The sequence below is a fragment of the Oncorhynchus mykiss genome, chromosome 27 (assembly GCF_057628025.1).
Source record: "Oncorhynchus mykiss isolate SJ-2025 chromosome 27, ASM5762802v1, whole genome shotgun sequence".
Classification (NCBI taxonomy): Eukaryota; Metazoa; Chordata; class Actinopteri; order Salmoniformes; family Salmonidae; genus Oncorhynchus; species Oncorhynchus mykiss.
The window spans coordinates 38,486,888-38,513,422 of NC_143048.1; the positions used below are offsets into that span (position 1 = coordinate 38,486,888).

Genomic DNA, 26,535 nt, shown 5'->3' on the forward strand with positions numbered 1-26,535 from the left:
TACTTGTTTTCCCCACTGTATCAAAGTAGTGTAGTGGAGGTATACGCTGTATCAATTAATAAGGCTGATGGAACAGATAGGAATGTTTAATTTAAAATTATGGTAAACTATTATTTACTCACATTTTAGGTGCGGCAATGTACGCACGTCAGTAGGCCTACTTGTATATGTTCTGAAATGCAATTTGCGGCAAAACACGTTTCTAAAATGCCGACTGCACATGTGAGAGGTTCCATGGATAGAGATGGAAATATCCATTAGAAATGTAAAAGGAGAGGGGATTTAAAGATGCAACAACTACACTATCACGGGTTGATAATATGATAATGCCTTTGGCTGCTAGACAATGAAGATGAAAGAAAACCAATAGTACAGGAGAAAGCATAATGAGGAAGTCTTTATTAAAAGTAATTGCCTCCAAGTTTCTATGGTGGGACTTTGACTATAGGCTACTCTGAAGCAAGACCGAGTAGCCTGTACATACATGGCAGAGAGAGATTACACAATGAAGATGCAGGAAAACATACAACTGAAAATCTTTCCAGAGATTAAAGCTAACTATGACCCTTGACCCTATACCAAATACTCAATGATCACTTAGACCGTCACAATAACAGAGCAGTTATTCAGTACTCATTAGCCCCTCCAAGCAATTACTTCTCCCTTCTTAAGCAGTGTTATTGAAGAGTTTAATTCCAAAATGCTATATCCACCAATTTTTCATGTGTGCTTTTTCATGAGAAAAGATTGCTCATCATGGGTAACACTATATAACCATTTTTTAGCTAGAATGGAATGTTCGTACCCTGTATATTTGACAGTGATATGTGGTTGTCTCGCCTAGCTACCTTAAGATGAACGCACTAACTGTAAGTCGCTCTGCATAAGAGCATCTGTTAATAAACAAAAATGTTAAAAAAGTAAATGTTTTACAAACAGATCTCATATTACTGTATTTAATGACTTTACAAATGTAATATTGATGTATCAATTGTATAATTTATACTGTTCTTTATAAAAAAAACGTTATTATTTATTACTTTTAACTGTGTAAAACCTAGCAGTACTACTTCTTTCTCTTAGAGTGAGGAGGATATATAGCATTTTGCTATAACAACCTGGTTATTTGTCTCTCTAAAATGAAACTGTCAAGCGATAGATTTATTTTAGATACATGTCTGTCACTAAACAACCCCATGGCATGATTAGACAGTGAAGAAACACACAAACACCCCTGCCCATCCTTAGGGGGGAGAAGTTGCTGCTTGACTCCCAGCGTACCCCTCCCTCCCTCTGTTCCTAGCAGCTGGTGCTGGAGATGGCCAGGAGATTTTCGGTGACAGCAGGTTTCCCATCGTCACCATCCTTTCCCCTCTCCTCCTCCCCCAGTGCGGCCAGCAGGTCCCAAGAGCGGGGCAGCAGGCGGTGGCTGAAGGCCAGGGTGGCCAGGCTGGAGGCTAGGGGGATACACACAAGAGATGACAACATCACCAGAGTCCTGAAGGGGAAGTACTGGCGGATGACTCCTCCCTCCTCCCTCCAACCAGGGAACAGGAGGGCCGTTGGAAGCCGGATGAGAGGCTCTCCACTCAGCAGCCTCAGAGTGACTGCCACAAGGTAACCAGAGGTAGCACCGTAGCCATTAGCACAGCGGCAGTGAAGAACACAGATCAGCTGGGGGAAGACCACGCAGTAGATGAGGTCTCCACTGATCAGCCAGAAGGCAAACACACTGTCCTCAGCAAATGCCAGGCCTGTACCAGCCAGTCCCACCAGCAACACACTGATACGGATCACCCACACACACTCCCTGTCCGACGCCTGAGAGAGAGAGAGAGAGAGAGATAGAGAGAGGGGGGGGGGGGGGAGATAGAGAGATAGAGGGTGGGGGGGAGTCACATGCAGGGCATTCGGAAAGTATTCAGACCCATTTACTTTTTCCACATTTTGTTATGTTACAGATTTATTCTAAAATGTATTAAATTCTATTGTTTCCTCATCAATCTCCACACAATACCCCATAATGACAAAGCAAAAACAGGCTTCTAAAATCCCTTATTTACATACATTTTCAGACCCTTTGCTATGAGACTCAAAATTGAGCTCAGGTGCATCCTGTTTCCATTGATCATCCTTGAGATGTTCTACAACTTGATTGGAGTCCACCTGTGGTAAATTCAATTAATTTGACATGATTTGGAAGAGCACTCACCTGTCTATATAACATCCCACAGTTGACAGTGCATGTCAAAGCAAAAACCAAGTCATGAGGTTGAAGGAAATTGTCGTTAGAGGATTGTGTCAAAGGCACAGATCTGGGGAAGGGTACCAAAACATTTCTGCAGCATTGAAGCTGCCCAAGAACACAGTGGCCTCATAATTCTTAAACGGAAGATGTTTGTAACTAGCTTGGAACTAACAAGACTCTTCCTGTGGAGATGGGAGAACCTTCCAGAAGGACAACCATCTCTGCAGCACTCCACCAATCAGGCCTTTATGGTAGAGTCACCAGACGGAAGCCAATCTTCAGTAAAAAGCACACGACAGCCCACTTGGAGTTTACCAAAAGGCACCTAAAGGGCTTTCAGACCATATGAAGCAAGATTATCTGCTCTGATGAAACCAAGATTGAACTCTTTGGCCTGAATGCCAAGCGTCACGTCTGGAGAAAACCTGGCACCATCCCTACGGTGAAGCATGGTGGTGGCAGCATTGTGCTGTGGGTATGTTTTTCAGCGGCAAAAACCGGGAGACTAGTCAGGATCGAGGGAAAGATGAAGGGAGCTAAGGACAGAGAGATCCTTGATGAAAACCTGTTCCAGAGCACTCAGGAACTCAGACTGGGGCAAAGGTTCAACTTCCAACAGGACAACGACCCTAAGCACACAGCCAAGACAATGCAGGAGTGGCTTCGGGACAAGTCTCTGAATGTGCTTGAGTGGTCCAGCCAGAGTCCAGACTTGAAAGGAACAAACAATCCTGGAGAGACCTGAAAATAACTGTGCAGTAATGCTCCAAATCCAACCTGACAGAACTTGAGAGGATCTGCAGAGAAGAATGGAAGAAACTCCCCAAATACAGGTGTGTCCCCCAAATACAAGCTTGTAGCGTCATACCCAAGAAGACTCGAGGCTGTAATCACTGCCAAAGGTGCTTCAACTAAGTACTGAGAAAAGGGTCTGATTACTTATGTAAATGAGATTTTCTGTTTTTGCTTTGTCATTATGGGGTATTGTGCGTAGATTGATGAGGGGGAAAAAACAATTTAATCCATTTTAGAATAAGGCTGTAACGTAACAAAAAGTGGAAAAAGTCAAGGGGTCTGAATACTTTCTGAATGCACTGTAACGTGTATACTTTTCTTGAATGACATAACAGCAATTTTCACAAGTAAATTATTCATACTTTCAGTTAATAGAAAACCCCTGTGTGTGTGTACACACACCTGTGCCTTGAGAGTGCGCTTGTAGATGTTGTGAGTGAACATGGATGCGGAGGAGAGGAGGACCGAGTCCATGGAGGACATGACAGCTGCAGCCACGGCCCCGATGCCCACAACAGACACCCAGGGAGGGGTGAGGTAGTGCAGGGCCAGAGGCAGCACCTTGCCTGCCTCCCCACGGGCAAACGGAGAGGGCAGGCCGTACCCCGTCTGGTTCCAGTCTGTAGGGGTAGAGAAGGGAGAGAGAGGAAGGGGTAAAGAGATGGTTCAGTCGGAAAATGGGATGGCAGGGAGGAGTGACTGACTGGTTTGATAGCTGACTGGGTAACTGATGGACTGATGGACTGACTGGCTGACCGACTGACCAACCAACTGACTTAAGGACTGACTGGTTGACTGAATGACGGACTGACTGGTTGACTGGCTGGTTGACTGACTTACTGATTGATCAACTGACCGACTGCCTGGTTGACCGATCGACTGCCTAGTTGACTGACCGACCGACTGGCTGACTGACTGACTGACTGACTGTCTGTCTGTCTGGGCACCTGTGGAGGCTGCCACTGCTCCTATGATGACCGAGGGTACTCCCATGATGACGACTATTCCGGCTGCAGCGAAGCAGGTGACCTGAGCCTGAGTGGACGATGCTGCAGAGAGGATACGCTGATACAGAGCCTGGTAGGACAGGCCTCCCAATGCCTGCAACACACAGAGATGCACAAACAATACACACACAAGCATCCACATACATACACACTCCACAAATGGAGGTCGTTAGTCTTAAAGCAGCCATGTGATGCATCGTACTGTAGAAATATATAATGTAGTGTAGAGATATGATGTACTGTAGAAATATACAATGTAGTGTAGCGATACAATGTAGTGAGATATGATGTAGTGTAGAGATATAATGTACTGTAGAAATATATAATGTACTGTAGAAATATATAATGTACTGTAGAAATATATAATGTACTGTAGAGATACGATGTAGTGTAGAGATATGATGTAGTGAGATATGATGTAGTGTAGAGATATGATGTACTGTAGAAATATATCATGTAGTGTAGAGATACAATGTAGTGAGATACAATGTAGTGTAGATATACGATGTACTGTAGAGATATGATGTACTGTAGATACATGATGTAGTGTAGATACATGATGTAGTGTAGATATATGATGTAGTGTAGATATATGATGTAGTGTAGAGAGATGATGTAGTGTAGATATACGAAGTAGTGTAGATATATGTAGTGATATATGATGTACTGTAGAGATATGAAGTGATATATGATGTACTGTAGAGATATGATGTAGTATAGAGATATGATGTACTGTAGATATATGATGCAGTGTAGAGATACGATGTAGTGTAGAGATACGATGTAGTGTAAAGATATGATTTAGTAGAGATATGATGTACTATAGAGATATGACGTAGTGTAGAGATATGATGTAGTGTAGAGATACGATGTAGTGTAGAGATACGATGTAGTGTAGAGATACGATGTAGTGTAGAGATACGATGTAGTGTAGAGATACGATGTAGTGTAGAGATGATGTAGTGTAGAGATACGATGTAGTGTAGAGATACGATGTAGTGTAGAGATACCGATGTAGTGTAGAGATATGATGTAGTGTAGAGATACGATGTAGTGTAGAGATACGATGTAGTGTAGAGATACGATGTAGTGTAGAGATACGATGTAGTGTAGAGATACGATGTAGTGTAGAGATGATGTAGTGTAGAGATACGATGTAGTGTAGAGATACGATGTAGTGTAGTGATACCGATGTAGTTTAGAGATATGATGTAGTGTAGAGCTACGATGTAGTGTAGAGCTACGATGTAGTGTAGAGATACGATGTAGTGTAGAGATACGATGTAGTGTAGAGATGATGTAGTGTAGAGATACGATGTAGTGTAGAGATACGATGTAGTGTAGCGATATGATGTAGTGTAAAGATAGGATTTAGTATAGAGATATGATGTACTGTAGAGATATGATGTAGTGTAGAGATATGATTTAGTATAGAGATATGATGTACTGTAGAGATATGATGTAGTGTAGAGAAATGATGTACTGTAGAGATATGATGTACTGTAGAGATATGATGTAGTGTAGAGATATGATGTAGTGTAGAGAAATGATGTAGTGTAGAGATATGATGTAGTGTAGAGATACCGATGTAGTGTAGATATACGATGTAGTGTAGATACATGATGTAGTGTAGAGGTATGATGTAGTGTAGAGGTATGATGTAGTGTAGAGGTATGATGTAGTGTAGAGGTATGATGTAGTGTAGAGGTATGATGTAGTGTAGACATATGATGTAGTGTAGAGATAAGATGTAGTGTAGAGATACGATGTAGTGTAAAGATACGATGTAGTGTAGAGATACGATGTAGTGTAGCGATACGATGTAGTGTAGAGATATGATGTAGTGTAGAGATATGATGTAGTGTAGACATATGATGTAGTGTAGAGATACGATGTAGTGTAGAGATACGATGTAGTGTAGAGATACGATGTAGTGTAGATATATGATGTAGTGTAGATATACGATGTAGTGTAGATATACGATGCACTGTAGAGATATGATGCACTGTAGAGATATGGTGTAGTGTAGAGATATGGTGTAGTATAGAGATATGATGTACTGTAGAGATATGATGTACTGTAGAGATATGATGTACTGTAGATATACGATGTAGTGTAGATATATGATGTAGTGTAGATATACGATGTAGTGTAGATACATGATGTAGTGTAGAGGTATGATGTAGTGTAGAGATATGATGTACTGTAGAGATATGATGTAGTGTAGAGATACGATGTAGTGTAGATATACGATGTAGTGTAGATATACGATGCACTGTAGAGATATGATGCACTGTAGAGATATGGTGTAGTGTAGAGATATGGTGTAGTATAGAGATATGATGTACTGTAGAGATATGATGTACTGTAGAGATATGATGTACTGTAGATATACGATGTAGTGTAGATATATGATGTAGTGTAGATATACGATGTAGTGTAGATACATGATGTAGTGTAGACATATGATGTAGTGTAGAGATACGATGTAGTGTAGAGATACGATGTAGTGTAGAGATACGATGTAGTGTAGATATATGATGTAGTGTAGATATACGATGTAGTGTAGATATACGATGCACTGTAGAGATATGATGCACTGTAGAGATATGGTGTAGTGTAGAGATATGGTGTAGTATAGAGATATGATGTACTGTAGAGATATGATGTACTGTAGAGATATGATGTACTGTAGATATACGATGTAGTGTAGATATATGATGTAGTGTAGATATACGATGTAGTGTAGATACATGATGTAGTGTAGAGGTATGATGTAGTGTAGAGATATGATGTAGTGTAGAGATATGATGTACTGTAGAGATATGATGTACTGTAGAGATATGATGTACTGTAGATATACGATGTAGTGTAGATATATGATGTAGTGTAGATATACGATGTAGTGTAGATACATGATGTAGTGTAGAGGTATGATGTAGTGTAGAGGTATGATGTAGTGTAGAGATATGATCCAGTGTAGATATATGATGCAGTGTAGAGATATGATGTACTGTAGAGATATGATGTAGTGTAGAGATACGATGTAGTGTAGAGATACGATGTAGTGTAGAGATACTGTATATGATGGTGACTTTTCGAAGACTTTGTTGTCTACCACAGGAGGCTGGTGAGGGGAGGGTGGTTCCTAATAATGGCTGGAACGGAGTGAATGGTATCAAACACATAGAAACCATCTGTTTGATTTATTTGATCCCATTCCACCTATTCTAATCCAGCCATTACCACGAGCCTGTCCTCACCAGTTAAGGTGCCAACAACCCTGCGTCGTCTATAGTTGACATGTTAAAGACAGTCCAGGACTTTGGTTGTAAATTCTTTACCTCATGTTCGGACTCAAATTTAAAATGTATGGTTCATAACATACATAATATACCATGAAACAATTTATTTTGCTCCTGTGCACATTTGAGGCCATCTTTCAGGACCCTCTTTTACTCATGAGCACCCCTAGTGGAGGTTCCAGACAAAATGGTGGTGTGAAAAATTAGAACTAAACCATTTCAGAAATGCAGTTTAATCCTCACAACCAATTTCTACCAAAACAAACCCTACACTTACCCTAACTACTTACCCCTAAACTCTACCTAAAGTCCTCATCTACTGGTTTTTCCCTCCACACTGAATCAACAAGCAATCTGATGCACACACACACACACACACACAAACACTACAAAAATCTAACCAATAAAAGCAGCTCATCTATCCATTTCCCAGCATGTTCCAACTTCAGTTCGCCCATCAAGGGCGCCTGCTGTGATTGGTTGAAAAAGGCTGCGAGTGTGACCTCCGAGGATGCTGGGTTGAGAACCAGAAAGGGAACGCAGAGCCACTGAAAAACAAAACCACACTATTCATATTGCACTTTACACTGGGCTTTACATTATACTGCAGAATCCACCTAATATAACCCAGAACTGATGTAATTCATACATCTAATCTACGCTGTGCTTTGACTGAGAAGTGGAAAAACCTCTCTGTTTCTCTCACCAGAGCGATGAACATGAAGAAGAGTTGGATGACGTCTGTGTAGGCCACAGAGTAGAGCCCTCCCATCAGTGTGTAGGTGATGGCTACTGCTGCAGATAGAGCAATGGAATAGTACGAGGACAAGCCCAGAATCACACTCATCGTCCCTCCTGCAACACACGCACGCACACACACACACACACATATTTCAAATACATTGTTTGGATGCAGAGTTAATCAATAGCCAACCATTAGTTTTGAGTGTTAGGGTCAGAGGTCAGGGGTTACTGACCCAGGGCAGCGAGGATGCAGGCCACCCAGAGCACGTCACTAATCAGTGCGGGAAGCAGCAACGCGACGGTGATCGAGTTTCCATAGCGAAGCTGAAACGGGTCCATCATCGTCACGTAGCGCTGTGATCTCATTGGCTTAGCAAAAAATAGCCCTGCTGTTGGACACAAACAGAAAACAGATAAAAGACACAGTAATGAAATCCCACATCTTTCTGTGTATACGTGATGCCAAATAACACTTCCCTAAGGCGATAATCAAGTCAGCATCATCAAGTATGTAAGCCTAAGTAATAAGATGGATGTGTACATCGCTAACTGACATTTTCAACATGTCCCTGATTGAGTCTGCAATATCAACATGTTTCAAGCAGACCACCATAGTCCAGTGTGCCCAAGAACACGAAGGCAACCTGCCTAAATGATTACAGACCCGTAGCACTCACGTCCGTAGCCATAAAGTGCTTTGAAAGTCTGGTCATGGCTCACATCAACACCATTATCCCAGAAACCCTAGACCCACTCCAATTTGCATTATGCCCAAACAGATCCACAGATGATGCAATCTCTATTGCACTCCACACTGCTGTTAAGGGAATTTTTATCAATGATGACTAATTATGTATACATTTCAATCAGGACTGACTGATCCGAATGCTGTTATGTTACTGTACATGTATGAATTTTCTCTCTTGCTCCCAATTATTGAATATAATGTAGTGAATGTAGTCGGGAGTTTAGTACAATGACGGTCTGTTCCTTTGTACAAATCTCCAGATGGTAGGGACGGACTATCTCCAGACTGTCTAGAATGCTAATCCACACTGACTGACCTTGGCTCTAGGCGAGGAGGGAAGGCTTGAGAGCTATAGGGCCTTTCTACCAGTGTCAAGAAGAGATGGAACATTTAGAAAATGCTGACGTCATTTTCAGTTTATAACCTGTGGTAAAATGTGTATGAACTCAGTACTCTCTTGATAAAGGCTGTTACTTATCTTTTAAGACCGGGGCTCTGTCCATTCTTATAAAATAAGGGTCTTACAAACTCTAATGCATTGACAGAGTGTTTAATTTTGATTGGGAATTAAAACAGAAGAATTAAAATCCTTCAACAACTGCCCTTTCCCACCTGGACAAAAGGAACACCTATGTGAGAATGCTATTCATTGACTACAGCTCAGCATTCAACACCATTCAGTACCCTCAAAGCTCATCACTAAGCTAAGGATCCTGGGACTAAACACCTCCCTCTGCAACTGGATACTGGACTTCCTGATGGGCCGCCCCCAGGTGGTGAGGGTAGGTAGAAACACATCTGCCACGCTGATCCTCAACACTGGAGCCCCCCATGGGTGCGTGCTCAGTCCCCTCCTGTACTCTCTGTTCACCAACAACTGCATGGCCAGGCACAACTCCAACACCATCATTAAGTTTGCAGACGACACAACAGTGGTAGGCCTGATCATCGACAACAACAAGACAGCCTATAGGGAGGAGGTCAGAGACCTGGCTAGGTGGTGCCAGAATAACAACCTCTCCCTCAACGTAACCAAGACTAAGGAGATGAATGTGGACTACAGGAAAAGGAGGGCCGAGCACGCCCCATTCTCATCGACGAGGCTGTAGTGGAGCAGGTTGAGGTCTTCAAGTTCCTTGGTGTCCACATCACCAACAAATTAGAATGGTCCGAACACACCAAGACAGTTGTGAAGAGGGCACGACAAAACCTATTCCCTCTCAGGAAACTAAAAAGATTTGACATGGGTCCTTAGATCCTCAAAAGGTTCTACAGCTGCAACATCGAGAGCATCTTGACTGGTTGCATCACTGCCTGGTATGGCAATTGCTTGGCCTCTGACCACAAGGCACTACAGAGGGCAGTGTGTACGGCCCAGTACATCACTGGGGTTAAGCTGCCTGCCATCAAGGACCTCTACACCAGGCGGTGTCAGATGAAGGCCCTAAAAATTGTCAAAGACCCCAGCCACCCCAGTCATAGACTGTTCTCTCTACTACCGCATGGCAAGCGGTACCAGAGTGCCAAGTATAGGACAAAAAGGCTTCTCAACAGTTTTTCCCCCCAAGCCATAAGACTCCTGAACAGGTAACCAAATGGTTACCCAGACTATTTGCATTGTGTGCCTCCCCAACCCCTCTTTTACGCTGCTGCTACTCTCTGTTTATCATATATGCATAGTCACTTTAACTCCACATTCATTTACATACTACCTCAATTGGCCGACCAACCAGTGCCCCCGCACATTGGCTAACCAGGCTATCTGCATTGTGTCCCGCCACCCACCAACCCCTCTTTTACGCTTCTGCTACTCTCTGTTTATCATACATATATGCATAGTCACTTTAACCATATCTACATGTACACACTACCTCAATCAGCCCGACTAACCGGTGCCTGTATATAGCCTCGCTACTATTATAGCCTCGCTACTGTATATAGCATCTCTACTGTATATAGCCTCTACTGTATATAGCCTCGCTACTGTATATAGCCTCTCTACTGTATATAGCCTCTCTACTGTATATAGCCTCTCTACTGTATATAGCCTCGCTACTGTATATAGCCTCTACTGTATATAGCCTCGCTACTGTATATAGCCTCGCTACTGTATGTAGTCTCTCTACTGTATATAGCCTCTACTGTATATAGCCTCGCTACTGTATATAGCCTCGCTACTGTATATAGCCTCGCTACTGTATATAGCCTCGCTACTGTATGTAGTCTCTCTACTGTATATAGCCTCGCTACTGTATGTAGTCTCTCTACTGTATGTAGCCTCTCTACTGTATGTAGCCTCTCTACTGTGTAGCCTCTCTACTGTATGTAGCCTCTCTACTGTTATAGCCCCTCTACTGTATATAGCCCCTCTACTGTATATATCCTCTCTACTGTATATATCCTTTCTACTGTATATAGCCTCGCTACTGTATATAGCCTCGCTACTGTATGTAGCCTCTACTGAATATAGCCTCTCTACTGTATATAGCCCCTCTATTGTATATAGCCCCTCTACTGTATATATCCTCTCTACTGTATATAGACTTTCTACTGTATATAGCCTCGCTACTGTATATAGCCTCGCTACTGTATGTAGCCTCTACTGTATATAGCCCCTCTACTGTATATAGCCTCGCTACTGTATATAGCCTCACTACTGAATATAGCCTCTCTACTGTATATAGCCTCTCTACTGAATATAGCCTCTCTACTGTATATAGCCTCTCTACTGAATATAGCCTCACTACTGTATATAGCCTCTCTACTGTATATAGCCTCTCTACTGTATATAGCCTCTCTACTGTATATAGCCTCTCTACTGTATATAGCCTCACTACTGAATATAGCCTCTCTACTGTATATAGCCTCTCTACTGAATATAGCCTCACTGCTGTATATAGCCCCTCTACTGTATATATCCTCTCTACTGTATGTAGCCTCTACTGTATATAGTCTCAATACTGTTATTTATTTACTGTCTTTTTACTGTTGTTTTTACTTCTTTACTTACCTATTGTTCACATAATACCGTTTTTGCACTGTTGGTTAGAGCCACATTTTAGGGGCTCAAAAGTAATGGGACAAACTAACATAATCATAAATTAAATTGTGAGTTTTAAGACTTGGTTGCAAATCCTTTACGGTCAATGACTGCCTGAAGTCTGGAACCCATAGACATCACCAGATGCTGGGTTTCTTCCCTGGTGATGCTCTGCCAGGCCATTACTGCAGCTGTCTTCAGTTCCTGCTTGTTCATTGGCTGTTTTGCCTTCAGCAAGTGAAATGGAAGCTCAATTGGATTCAGGTCAGGTGATTGACTTGGCCATTGCAGAACATTCCACTTCTTTGCCTCAAAAAAGTATTGGGGTTGCTTTCGCAGTGTACTTCGGGTCATTGTCCATCTGCACTGTGAAGCACTGTCCAATAAATGTTTAAGCATTTGGCTGAATCTGAGCAGATAATATAGCCCTAAACACATCATTCATCCTGCTGCTTTTGTCAGCAGTCACATCATCAATAAATACAAGGAACCAGTTCCATTGACAGCCATACATGCCCACGCCATAACACCACCTCCACCATGCTTCACAGATGAGATGATATGCTTCAGATCATGAGCAGTACCTTCCCTTCTCCATACTCTTCTCTTCCCATCATTCTGGTACAAGTTGATCTTTGTCTCATCTGTCCATAGGATGTTGTTCCAGAACTGTACAGGCTTTTTTTTACATGTTTTTGGCCAACTCTAATCTGGTCTTCCTGTTTTTGAGGTTTACCATCTAGTGATAAACCCTCTGTATTTACTCTGGTGAAGTCTTCTCTTGATTGTTGACTTTGACACAGATAGGCCTCCCTCCTGGAGGGTGTTCTTCATCTGGTCAACTGTTGTGAAGAGGTTTTTCTTCACCAGGGAAAGAATGATTATGTCGTCCACCACAGTTGTTTTCCGTGGTCTTCTGGGCCTTTTGGTGTTCCTAAGCTCTTCGCTGCGATCTTTCTTTTTAAGAATGTACCAAATAGTTGATTTGGCCACACCTAGTGTTTTTTGTTATCTCTCTGATGGGTTTGTTTTGATTTGTCAGCCTAATGATGGCTGGCTTCACTGGCAGTGACAGCTCTTTGGACTTCCAAATGCAAATGCCACACTTGAAATCAACGCTAGACCTTTTCTCTGCTTACTTGTAAATGAACTAATGAGGGAATAACACACACCTGGCCATGGAACAGCTGAGCAGCCAATTGTCCAATTACTTTTGGTCCCTTAAAAAGGGAGGGATCACATTTAAAAAGGGTTGTAATTCCTACACGTTTACCCCATTTGAATGTAAATACCCTCAAATTAAAGCTGAAAGTCTGCCCTTTCAGCTCAGAAACATTCTTTAATTTCAGCTCCAATATGCTGTGGTAGAAATTATAACTTGATCAATGTCCAAATATTTATGGATCTAACTGTATATGTACAATGTGCAGGGATACTGGAGCACCTGTGTACCTGTGTATCTGTGTACCTGTGTATCTGGGTACCTGTGTATCTGGGTACCTGTGTACCTGTGTATCTGTGTACCTGTGTACCTGTGTATCTGGGTACCTGTGTACCTGTGTATCTGTGTATCTGGGTACCTGTGTATCTGGGTACCTGTGTACCTGTGTATCTGTGTACCTGTGTACCTGTGTATCTGGGTACCTGTGTATCTGGGTACCTGTGTACCTGTGTATCTGGGTACCTGTGTACCTGTGTATCTGGGTACCTGTGTATCTGTGTATCTGGGTATCTGGGTACCTGTGTATCTGGGTACCTGTGTATCTGGGTACCTGTGTATCTGGGTACCTGTGTACCTGTGTACCTGTGTATCTGTGTACCTGTGTATCTGGGTACCTGTGTACCTGTGTATCTGGGTACCTGTGTACCTGTGTATCTGGGTACCTGTGTACCTGTGTATCTGGGTACCTGTGTATCTGGGTACCTGTGTATCTGGGTACCTGTGTACCTGTGTATCTGGGTACCTGTGTACCTGTGTATCTGGGTACCTGTGTATCTGGGTACCTGTGTACATGTGTACCTGTGTATCTGGGTACCTGTGTATCTGGGTACCTGTGTATCTGGGTACCTGTGTACATGTGTACCTGTGTATCTGGGTACCTGTGTATCTGGGTACCTGTGTATCTGGGTACCTGTGTATCTGTGTACCTGTGTTAGGGATGAATCTAAATGTACAGAATGGGGACCTGTGTTAGGGATGGATCTAAATGGACAGAATGGGGACCTGTGTTAGGGATGGATCTAAATGGACAGAATGGGGACCTGTGTTAGGGATGGATCTAAATGTACAGAATGGGTACCTGTGTTAGGGATGGATCTAAATGTACAGAATGGGTACCTGTGGTAGGGATGGATCTAAATGGACAGAATGGGGACCTGTGTTAGGGATGGATCTAAATGGACAGAATGGGTACCTGTGTTAGGGATGGATCTAAATGGACAGAATGGGGACCTGTGTATCTGTGTTAGGGATGGATCTAAATGGACAGAATGGGGACCTGTGTTAGGGATGGATCTAAATGGACAGAATGGGGACCTATGTACCTGTGTATCTGTGTTAGGGGTGGATCTAAATGGACAGAATGGGGACCTGTGTACCTGTGTATCTGTGTTAGGGATGGATCTAAATGGACAGAATGGGGACCTGTGTTAGGGATGGATCTAAATGGACAGAATGGGGACCTGTGTTAGGGATGGATCTAAATGGACAGAATGGGGACCTGTGTACCTGTGTATCTGTGTTAGGGATGGATCTAAATGGACAGAATTGGGGACCTGTGTTACGGATGGATCTAAATGGACAGAATGGGGACCTGTGTTAGGGATGGATCTAAATGGACAGAATGGGGACCTGTGTTAGGGATGGATCTAAATGGACAGAATGGGGACCTGTGTTAGGGATGGATCTAAATGGACAGAATGGGGACCTGTGTATCTGTGTTAGGGATGGATCTAAATGGACAGAATGGGGACCTGTGTATCTGTGTATAGGGATGGATCTAAATGGACAGAATGGGGACCTGTGTATCTGTGTACCTGTGTTAGGGATGGATCTAAATGGACAGAATGGGTACCTGTGTACCTGTGTTAGGGATGGATCTAAATGGACAGAATGGGGACCTGTGTTAGGGATGGATCTAAATGGACAGAATGGGTACCTGGGGAAAAATAGGGGAGGGGCATGCTTTTTTCCATTTCAGTCAACGGGAGGGTTCACTATTGTTTTTTTATCTAGTCATTTGTAATTGATGGAATTTCACTATTTCTCAGTGTTTTAGAATTAGTTGCTTATTAGGCTATATATCGATGTGTGCCTGATGCCACCCCTCACCTGATTCTCTGCTGGGTGCGCAATATCAAGTGGCCTATAGGCTATTTAGTGTGGTCTGAGTCACATGATCCATAGGCTATAGGCTATTTAGTGTGGTCTGAGTCACATGATCCATAGGCTATAGGCTATTTAGTGTGGTCTCAATCACATGATCCATAGGCTATAGGCTATTTAGTGTGGTCTAAATCACATGATCCAAACTATTTTTTGTGCTGCCTAACCAATGGCTGTGCTGTGTAGCCCTACAGTGGCAGTTCAGGAGGAGAGACAAGTCATTCTAACCTCTAACAGTTCTTGATTAGGCCTAGTCCCAAAAAATCTATATCTTGTGCACGGACGAGCCTATAGCCTATGTTCTGTTCAGTTTGAGAAGGAGAGCGTGACGATGAGGAGGAGGACCGGAGGTGAACTTTAATAGCTTGCTACTACTATAAATTATTTTATTAAAAACATATCTACTGCCCATGATGAATTTATCAGAGTTATTGACCGAACAATAAGCCCGGTTCGGGTCATTTATATTCTGGTGCTGAATCTTGAAGTAGCAGTCTTGGCACAATCAATCGGAAATGGACTGAAAGTAGATCAATTCAAGTAGGCATAATTCATTTAATTTTAATTAGACATTACTAACAACAAGAGGGCGCTGTGTTGGAGCCTACAGTGCCTTGCGAAAGTTTTCGGCCCCCTTGAACTTTGCGACCTTTTGCCACATTTCAGGCTTCAAACATAAAGATATAAAACTGTATTTTTTTGTGAAGAATCAACAACAAGTGGGACACAATCATGAAGTGGAACGACATTTATTGGATATTTCAAACTTTTTTAACAAATCAAAAACTGAAAAATTGGGCGTGCAAAATTATTCAGCCCCCTTAAGTTAATACTTTGTAGCGCCACCTTTTGCTGCGATTACAGCTGTAAGTCGCTTGGGGTATGTCTCTATCAGTTTTGCACATCGAGAGACTGAAATTTTTTCCCATTCCTCCTTGCAAAACAGCTCGAGCTCAGTGAGGTTGGATAGAGAGCATTTGTGAACAGCAGTTTTCAGTTCTTTCCACAGATTCTCGATTAGATTCAGGTCTGGACTTTGACTTGGCCATTCTAACACCTGGATATGTTTATTTTTGAACCATTCCATTGTAGATTTTGCTTTATGTTTTGGATCATTGTCTTGTTGGATGACAAATCTCCGTCCCAGTCTCAGGTCTTTTGCAGACCTTATCAGGTTTTCTTCCAGAATGGTCCTGTATTTGGCTCCATCCATCTTCCCATCAATTTTAACCATCTTCCCTGTCCCTGCTGAAGAAAAGCAGGCCCAAACCATGATGCTGCCACCACCATGTTTGACAGTGGGGATGGTGTGTTCAGCTGTGTTTCTTTTACGCCAAACATAACGTTTTGCATTGTTGCCAAAAAGTTCAATTTTGGTTTCATCTGACCAGAGCACCTTCTTCCACATGTCTGGTGTGTCTCCCAGGTGGCTTGTGGCAAACTTTAAACGACACTTTTTATGGATATCTTTTAGAAATGGCTTTCTTCTTGCCACTCCTTCCATAAAGGCCAGATTTGTGCAATATACAACTGATTGTTGTCCTATGGACAGAGTCTCCCACCTCAGCTGTAGATCTCTGCAGTTCATCCAGAGTGATCATGGGCCTCTTGGCTGCATCTCTGATCAGTCTTCTCCTTGTATGAGCTGAAAGTTTAGAGGGACGGCCAGGTCTTGGTAGATTTGCAGTGGTCTGATACTCCTTCCATTTCAATATTATCGCTTGCACAGTGCTCCTTGGGATGTTTAAAGCTTGGGAAATCTTTTTGTATTCAAATCCGGCTTTAAACTTCTTCACAACAGTATCTCGGACCTGCCTGGTGTGTTCCTTGTTCTTCATGATGCTCTCTGCGCTTTTCACGGACCTCTGAGACTATCACAGTGCAGGTGCATTTATACGGAGACTTGATTACACACAGGTGGATTGTATTTATCATAATTAGTCATTTAGGTCAACATTGGATCATTCAGAGATCCTCACTGAACTTCTGGAGAGAGTTTGCTGCACTGAAAGTAAAGGGGCTGAATAATTTTGCACGCCCAATTTTTCAGTTTTTGATTTGTTAAAAAAGTTTGAAATGTCGTTCCACTTCATGATGTTGTTGATTCTTCACAAAAAAATACAGTTTTATATGTTTATGTTTGAAGCCTGAAATGTGGCAAAAGGTCGCTAAGTTCAAGGGGGCCGAATACTTTCGCAAGGCACTGTATTTATATCTATTTAAGAAATAATAGGAAGACCTACCTGTTTGACAGACAAAATTAGGCTATAGGCTGCTATATCCATAGATTTGTCAGGTAATTCATCCACCCACCATGCACTCCTTAAATAGTCTGCCTAGGTGTCAGTGAAGAGCTGTTAAGCTAAAACCAGGACTCAAATTGAGGGGTATGAGAGGATATGCCATAGGCCTACCTTTTACCATTAACTACCCATTAACAACGCCATTAACAACCCCATTAACAACCCATCAACAACCCACTAACCATCCATTATCGGTCCATTAGCTGTCCATTAACTGCATATTAACTGAACATTAACTGCATATTAACTGTCCATTAACTGCATATTAAGTCATGCCCCCCTCCGTCCTTGACTTGACCTAAATAAGTCTATACAACACACTGTCGGTGTTAGAATCTTAATATCACAAACCGTTCTAACCAGTTTAAGGAGGGCATGTCATTTTTTAATCGTCTTCCCTCGGTTGTCCCTCTTTCTCCTGACAGTAGGGCCTGCTCCACTCCTTCTCCCGGCAGTAAGGCCTGCTCCACTCCTCCTCCCGGCAATAGGGCCTGCTCCACTCCTCCTCCCGGCAGTAGGGCCTGCTCCACTCCTCCTCCCGGCAGTAGGGCCTGCTCCACTCCTCCTCCCGGCAGTAGGGCCTGCTCCACTCCTCCTCCCGGCAGTAGGGCCTGCTCCACTCCTCCTCCCGGCAGTAGGGCCTGCTCCACTCCTCCTCCCGGCAGTAGGGCCTGCTCCACTCCTCCTCCCGGCAGTAGGGCCTGCTCCACTCCTCCTCCCGGCAGTAGGGCCTGCTCCACTCCTCCTCCCGGCAGTAGGGCCTGCTCCACTCCTCCTCCCGGCAGTAGGGCCTGCTCCACTCCTCCTCCCGGCAGTAGGGCCTGCTCCACTCCTCCTCCCGGCAGTAGGGCCTGCTCCACTCCTCCTCCCGGCAGTAGGGCCTGCTCCACTCCTCCTCCCAGCAGTAGGGCCTGCTCCACTCCTCCTCCCGGCAGTAGGGCCTGCTCCACTCCTCCTCCCGGCAGTAGGGCCTGCTCCACTCCTCCTCCCGGCAGTAGGGCCTGCTCCACTCCTCCTCCCGGCAGTAGGGCCTGCTCCACTCCTCCTCCCGGCAGTAGGGCCTGCTCCACTCCTTCTCCCGGCAGTAGGGCCTGCTCCACTCCTTCTCCCGGCAGTAGGGCCTGCTCCACTCCTTCTCCCGGCAGTAGGGCCTGCTCCACTCCTTCTCCCGGCAGTAGGGCCTGCTCCACTCCTTCTCCCGGCAGTAGGGCCTGCTCCACTCCTTCTCCCGGCAGTAGGGCCTGCTCCACTCCTTCTCCCGGCAGTAGGGCCTGCTCCACTCCTTCTCCCGGCAGTAGGGCCTGCTCCACTCCTTCTCCCGGCAGTAGGGCCTGCTCCACTCCTTCTCCCGGCAGTAGGGCCTGCTCCACTCCTTCTCCAGGCAGTAGGGCCTGCTCCACTCCTTCTCCCGACAGTAGGGCCTGCTCCACTCCTTCTCCCGGCAGTAGGGCCTGCTCCACTCCTTCTCCCGGCAGTAGGGCCTGCTCCACTCCTTCTCCCGGCAGTAGGGCCTGCGCCACTCCTTCTCCCGGCAGTAGGGCCTGCTCCACTCCTTCTCCCGGCAGTAGGGCCTGCTCCACTCCTTCTCCCGGCAGTAGGGCCTGCTCCACTCCTTCTCCCGGCAGTAGGGCCTGCTCCACTCCTTGTCCCGGCAGTAGGGTCTGCTCCACTCCTTCTCCCGGCAGTAGGGCCTGCTCCACTCCTCCCGGCAGTAGGGCCTGCTCCACTCCTTCTCCCGGCAGTAGGGCCTGCTCCACTCCTTCTCCCGGCAGTAGGGCCTGCTCCACTCCTCCTCCCGGCAGTAGGGCCTGCTCCACTCCTCCTCCCGGCAGTAGGGCCTGCTCCACTCCTCCTCCCGGCAGTAGGGCCTGCTCCACTCCTCCTCCCGGCAGTAGGGCCTGCTCCACTCCTCCTCCCGGCAGTAGGGCCTGCTCCACTCCTCCTCCCGGCAGTAGGGCCTGCTCCACTCCTCCTCCCGGCAGTAGGGCCTGCTCCACTCCTCCTCCCGGCAGTAGGGCCTGCTCCACTCCTCCTCCCGGCAGTAGGGCCTGCTCCACTCCTCCTCCCGGCAGTAGGGCCTGCTCCACTCCTTCTCCCGGCAGTAGGGCCTGCTCCACTCCTTCTCCCGGCAGTAGGGCCTGCTCCACTCCTTCTCCCGGCAGTAGGGCCTGCTCCACTCCTTCTCCCGGCAGTAGGGCCTGCTCCACTCCTTCTTCCGGCAGTAGGGTCTGCTCCACTCCTTCTCCCGGCAGTAGGGCCTGCTCCACTCCTCCCGACAGTAGGGCCTGCTCCACTCCTTCTCCCGGCAGTAGGGCCTGCTCCACTCCTTCTCCCGGCAGTAGGGACTGCTCCACTCCTTCTCCCGGCAGTAGGGCCTGCTCCACTCCTTCTCCCGGCAGTAGGGCCTGCTCCACTCCTTCTCCCGGCAGTAGGGCCTGCTCCACTCCTTCTCCTGGCAGTAGGGCCTGCTCCCGCCTGACAGTGGAATGTGCCGTGAGCGGTTGATAATCACTCCCATAATCACCTCGTAACTGAACCTAAACTACACCGAAACGAATTTCACACATCTAACAACAGATGAAATAAATTAAGTAAATATGATGGGGAAGAATGGGTGAGTTAGAACATTTACATAAGAACCCTTTACGCAGTACTTTATTGAAGCACCTTTGGCAGCGATTTTAGCCTCAAGACTTCTTGGGTTCGGTGCTTGGCACACCTGTATTTGGGGAGTTTCTCCCAATCTTCTCTGCAGATCTTCTCAAGCTCTGTCAGGTTGGATGGGGAGTGTCACTGCACAGCTATTTTCAGGTCTCTCCAGAGATGTCAAATCAAATTTTATTGTCACATGGGCCTTCCTCTGACACCGCCTAGTATATAGGTCCTGGATGGCAGGAAGCTTGGTCACAGTGATGTACTGGGCTGTACGCATTACCCTCTGTAGTGCCTTACGGTCGGATGCCGAGCAGTTGCCATACCAGGCGCTGATGCACCTGGCCAGGATGCTCTCGATGGTGCAGCTGTAAAAAAAATTGAGAATCTGGGGACCCATACCAAATCTTTTCAGTCTCTCGACCCGCTCCACTACAGCCCCATGGATGTGAATGGGGGCGTGTTCAGCCCTCCTCTTCCTGTAGCCCACGACCATGCATACCTTCCCACTTTGATGACAGAAGAAACAGACCAATTCGCCATGGTATCCGACGTATAAATAGTATGACTGCTGTCATATCGACACTTATATTCATTATAATGTCATTTTTGCTTTCATTCATTATTTATCAAGCACACTTGGCGCTTATAATGATGTTTAGGCTACTGATGATTCTATCATTTGACTGCGCGTCTTGCTGATCGTGTATCTTGGTGGTTGGTGTATTTGTTTTATTTTGGCGTTATAAAAAGAAAGCTGTTACCGTGTTCCAACACATACATTTTTTTGTTTCATAGTTGTAACAAAAGGCACTCCACAAATAGAAATTGAACACTGGAAATTGTGTTTTTTGTGAGTTTTGTTTTTTACATATAGCCTACAGTAACATAAACCAATGAAAATGCTATTGTGTTATGTGAAATAAAATAAGAATTGTATTCTAATATTACCTTAGACCTTCATAAATACACACAAATTATTATTTTAGCGATAGCATATATGAAATGTATTAATTACACTTTTAGAATGTTGCAGTCAGAATTACTGTTCGTTAGCTTGAAGGGGGGTCCCTTGAGGCCCAGTGGTTTTTGTGTTTTAAAGAAAATGGCAAAGATCACATTCACAGTTTAACATTTTGAAGAAAATAAAATGGATCTGATTTGGTTTGTGATGCTTTATGCGAGAAACAAGCTGTAAAGTACCCGGGAAAGATGTGACGCCGATGCATATGAGGATATCATTGTTTAATGTCTTTGACATTCAAAGGCTGTGCTACAACCTTCTACAGCCGAGGAGACAAAACATGTACTTTGCTTGGGAAGTAATCTAATTCTGTCACTATCAATTGATTAAGCTATTCACTTTCTGTACAATATAAGATCTTTAAACACAGACAGCTTTTAGGGAAACACTCATTATAGCAGTCTCCTGTGGTTCACTCCCTTAGTGTGTTTAGTGGATGGTGTGTTGCTAATACCTAACAACCTGTGTTTAGTGGATGGTGTGTTGCTAATGCTAATGCTATCATGTTGTTAATACTAATACTTGCAACCTGTATGGGTAGATGGTGTGTTGCTAATACTAACTACCAGAGTTAGTGGATGGTGTGTAGTTCCTTCTAATGCTAGCAATGCAGCTGACTGCAGATAAGCTTTCTTCATGCTTCTTACCCAATAGGAAGGTGATAAGATAAGCCAGCGGCCCCAAAGCCCAGATGAGACCTTGAGAGGGGGAGTAGACAGCCTCTGCAGTGCCCATGATGTAGCCCCCTCCAACCCACGTCGCTATGACAACAGATACACAGTCTTGAGCACAAGCATGGGCACACATCTCAATGAACAACACATTACTGGAAAATGTATATCAGTCACAGCATTACTGTTTACTCTAAGGTATAACACACATTTTCCCCGACATCTCCAGGCTGAAGTACTGTTTCTGTTACTTACACACACACAGAGGACTCACCTGTCATAGTGAAAACCCCCACCAAAACGTTGATATTGCGTCCTCCTATCATGTTGACCTCACTCTTGCTGCCCACACATTTCTCCTCCTCCTTCTTGGACTTCCTGGAGGCCCAGATCCCTATGGCCAGGATCAGGACATAGAAGACCACCACTGCCACCAGGCCACCAACATCCAGAGCCATCCTGAGTCTATCACACACACACACATCAAGATATAAGACTTCCACCAGCATCCAGAGCAAAGTCGACAACATGCATGTAGCCAACTCACACACGAGAGGAGAGAGCACAGGAGAGGGGAGTTTGTGTTCTGTCTCTAACTCTCTGGGTTGCTGTGTGGTAGTCTGTGTCTCCTTCGCTCTGTGTGTGTGTGTGTGTGTGTGTGTGTGTGTGTGTGTGTGTGTGTGTGTGTGTGTGTGTGTGTGTGTGTATTTGGCTCCTGCGCTCAACATACAGCAGGTGGATATGACATGCCTACTACAGTTACAGTTAGGTGTGGCAGAAAGTGGTATTATTCTAAGTCCAGAGACACCCCCTGTGTACCAGTACTGCTTCCATCCCTCTCCTTGCCCCAATCTAGGCTTTTACACAAACTCTCAAAACAAGAACTTCAAGGTCTCAGAGCGAGTGACATCACCAATTGAAACCCTACTAGTCTAGCGCGCACCGCTAACTAGCTAGGCATTTCACACAGGTTACACTCACCCCCCTTTGACCTCCAGCAAATCCAGCAGCCTGGCAACTGAGTAATCCGGGTACGGCAACAATGTAACAGTATTGCCCCAACCTATGCTCTTATCAGGGATCATATCAACAACTGCTTCAGAGCATCGTTACCTATTGCTCCTGTCATGACTTGCATGAATTATAGAAACCAGATTCTCTTCTTCTCTTCTTCCAATTAGTTTTATGACCGGTCGTAAAAACTGAAATATTGAGAGTGGAATGTGTGACTGTGGAACACACAGAGAGACTTGGCCAAACCTTAGCATAAAATGGTTTAATAATGAAACAATATTTCTGTATTCCAACAAGTTGGAATGGTCCGTGGGCACTTAAAGAACAATCCTGTTGAATTTGTTAAAGATTTGCAATGTAACTAAAAGGGCAGTAGAACAACATAACTGTATATCTGAATGTGTATAATTCTCAGTGATCAGATTCACATCTAAATGTTGGGGAACTGGTATGATTAAAAATGAAACTATTTGTGAGAAGATGTGATGTTAGCCTTCTAAATGAGAGAATTGTTTTTCATATGAAGTCTTAACCAAGTCAGTGGCCACGCCCATGTGAGCACAGACATTACAACAAAATGCTCCGAGCACTCGTGACAAAATGTACATTTAGTCAAGAAATCGCAGGGATGGGAGTCCCCACGCTTAAAATGGCTACTACTCTATAGACCAGAGAGCATGGAGTTGTAGCTACATGTTCAAATGGCTACTACTCTATAGACCAGAGAGCATGGAGTTGTAGCTAGCTACATGTTGAAATGGCTACTACTCTATAGACCAGAGAGCATGGAGTTGTATCTACATGTTGAAATGGTTGGCAATTTAAATACAGACCAGAGGAGGTGAGGATGCAGTGCCCACGCATGAAATGGTTAAGAAAACTACAAGACTACACATTCACAGTCTGCAGCTGTATATGTTAAATAGTCTAGTAAACTTGACCGAAGACGAGAACACTTCCCTATCGAACGACCGAATGGTACTCTGAAAGATCCATTCTGGAGAACACTTCCCTATCGAACCACCAAATTGTACTCTGAAAGGTCCATTCTGGAGAACACTTCCCTGTCGAACCAAAAATGGTACTCTGAAAGGTCCATTCTGAAGAACACTGTCCTATCGAACCACCAAAGTGTACTCTGAACTTATTCATTCTGGAGAACACTTCCCTATCGAATGATGGTACTCTGAAAGATCCATTCTGGAGGACATTTCCCTACCCAACGACCAAATGGTACTCTGAAAGATCCATTCTGGAGAACACTTCCCTATCGAATGATGGTACTCTGAAAGATCCATTCTGGAGGACATTTCCCTATCCAAGACCAAATGGTACTCTGAAAGATCCATTCTGGAGAACACTTCCCTATCGAACGAATGGTACTCTGAAAGATCCATTCTGGAGAACACTTCCCTATCGAACGAATGGTACTCTGAAAGATCCATTCTGGAGAACACTTCCCTATCGAACCAAAAATGGTACTCTGAAAGGTCCATTCTGGAGAACACTTCCCTATCGAATGACCGAATGGTACTCTGAAAGGTCCATTCTGGAGAACACTTCCCTATTGAATGACCGAATGGTACTCTGAAAGATCCATTCTGGAGAACACTTCCCTATCCAAGACCAAATGGTACTCTGGAAGATCTATTCTGGAGAACATTTCCCTATCGAGGCTTTGCGCACTGCCGGCTATCCAAACACAAGGGACACAATTTTACACAAACTCTCAAAACCTTCAGTTTTAAAAATAGGATGGAGACTATGCAGCTAAGAGACTTTAGCCTGTAGAAAAATGTTCAATAAGTTTAGAATAAGTTTACTGTTCCTTAACAGAATAGAGACAGACTGGCCAAATCAACCTCAAGGTAGCCAGATGCACTACTTGGGGATAGCCTAAACAATGGGTTGTATGTCTTCCAATAAGGCCAACAACAGAGATGGTTTTTGACCTACCAACAAAAAAACATCTTATTTTACCCTCCTCAATGACCCACGAGAGCACATACAGTAGAAGTCGGAAGTTTACATACACCTTAGCCAAATACATTTAAACTCAGTTTTTCACAATTCCTGACTTTTAATCCGAGTAAAAAAATGCTCTGTTTTAGGTCAGTTAGGAACACCACTTTATTTTAAGAATGTGAAATGTCAGCTTTATTTCTTTCGTCACATTCCCAGCGGGTCAGAAGTTTACATACACTCAAAATCGTATTTGGTAGTATTGCCTTTAAATAGTTCAAATTCGGTCAAACATTTTGGGTAGCCTTCCACAAGCTCCCACAATAAGTTGGATGAATGTTGGCCCATTCCTCCTGACACAGCTGGTGTAACAGAATCAAGTTTGTAGGCCTCCTTGCTCGCAAACTCTTTTTCAGTTCTGCCCACAAATCTTCTATAGGATTGAGGTCAGGGCTGTGTGATGGCCACTCCAATACCTTGACTTTGTTGTCCTTAAGCCATTTTGCCATTTATTCTTGGGGTCATTGTCCATTTGGAAGACCCATTTGCGACAAAGGTTTAACTTCCTGACTGATGTCTTGAGATGTTGCTTCAATATATCCACATAATTTTCCTGCCTCATGATGCCATCTATTTTGTGAAGTGCACCAGTCCCTCCTGCAGCAAAGCACCCCCACAACATGATGCTGCCAGCCATGTGCTTCACGGTTGGGATGGTGTTCTTCGGCTTGCAAGCCTCCCCCTTTTTCCTTCAAACATAACGATGGTAATTATGGCCAAACAGTTATATTTTTGTTTCATCAGACCAGAAGACATTTCTCCAAAAAGTACAAACTTTGTCCCCATGTGCAGTTGCAAACCATTGTCTGGCTTTTTTATGGCGGTTTTGGAGCAGTGGCTTCTTCCTTGCTGAGCGGCCTTTCATGTGATGTCACTATAGGACTCGTTTTACTGTGGATATAGATACTTTTGTACCTGTTTCCTCCAGCATCTTCACAAGGTCCTTTGCTGTTGTTCTGGGATTGATTTGTACTTTTCACACCAAAGTACGTTCATCTCTTGGAGACAGAACTCGTCTCCTTCCTGAGCGGTATGACGGCTGCGTGGTCCCATGGTGTTTATACTTGCGTACTATTGTTTGTACAGATGAACGTGGTACCTTCAGGCATTTGGAAATTGCTCCCAGGGATGAACCAGACCTGTGGAGGTCTACAATTGGCTGATTTCTTTTGATTTTCACATGATGTCAAGCAAAGAGGCACTGAGTTTGAAGGTAGGCTTTGAAATACATCCGCAGGAACACCTCCAATTGACTCAAATTATGTCAATTAGCCTATCAGAAGCTTCTAAAGCCATGACATAATTTGGGGGAATTTTCCAAGCTGTTTAAATGCACAGTCAACTTAGTGCATGTAAACGTCTGACCCACAGGAATTGTGATACAGTGAGTTATAAGTGAAATAATCGGTCTGTAACCAATTGTTTGAAAAATGACTTGTGTCATGCACAAAGTAGATGTCCTAACGGACTTGCCAAATCTATAGTTTGTTAACAACAAATTTGTGGAGTGGTTGAGAAACGAGTTTTATTGACTCCAACCTAAGTGTATGTAGACTTCCCTTCAACTGTAGCTGTCA

At 44.3% G+C, this 26,535-nt stretch overlaps 1 protein-coding gene across 4 annotated transcripts; it reads right to left on the minus strand.

Annotated features, from left to right (window-relative positions):
- Positions 1 to 381: 381 nt before the first annotated feature.
- On the minus strand, positions 382 to 23,065 carry LOC110508027 (high affinity choline transporter 1-like). Of its 4 annotated transcripts, none has more exons than XM_090223981.1 (9): positions 22,904 to 23,065; positions 22,197 to 22,387; positions 21,899 to 22,012; positions 8,333 to 8,488; positions 8,062 to 8,210; positions 7,757 to 7,903; positions 3,991 to 4,144; positions 3,446 to 3,663; positions 382 to 1,821 (listed from the first exon to the last, which is right to left on the minus strand). In XM_090223981.1, exons 1-9 carry the CDS (start codon positions 23,005 to 23,007, stop codon positions 1,300 to 1,302), a joined length of 1,755 nt encoding a protein of 584 aa, XP_090080107.1. In that variant the 5' UTR covers positions 23,008 to 23,065; the 3' UTR covers positions 382 to 1,299. The 4 variants fall into 4 exon arrangements, with proteins under 4 accessions (XP_090080107.1, XP_090080108.1, XP_090080109.1 ...); XM_090223982.1 differs by lacking the exon at positions 22,904 to 23,065 and adding an exon at positions 22,470 to 22,788; XM_090223983.1 differs by lacking the exons at positions 3,446 to 3,663; positions 3,991 to 4,144.
- Positions 23,066 to 26,535: the final 3,470 nt, after the last annotated feature.

Coding starts and splice junctions, on each gene's coding strand:
- LOC110508027 (XM_090223981.1), bottom strand. CDS start 23,007: ATGATCCCTGATAAGAGCATAGGTTGGGGCAATACTGTTACATTGTTG. Junction 22,388..22,903: donor TTGCTGGAGGTCAAAGGGGG/GTGAGTGTAACC, acceptor TGTGTGTGATAG/ACTCAGGATGGCTCTGGATG. Junction 8,489..21,898: donor TCTTATCACCTTCCTATTGG/GTAAGAAGCATG, acceptor TGTGTCCAACAG/CAGGGCTATTTTTTGCTAAG.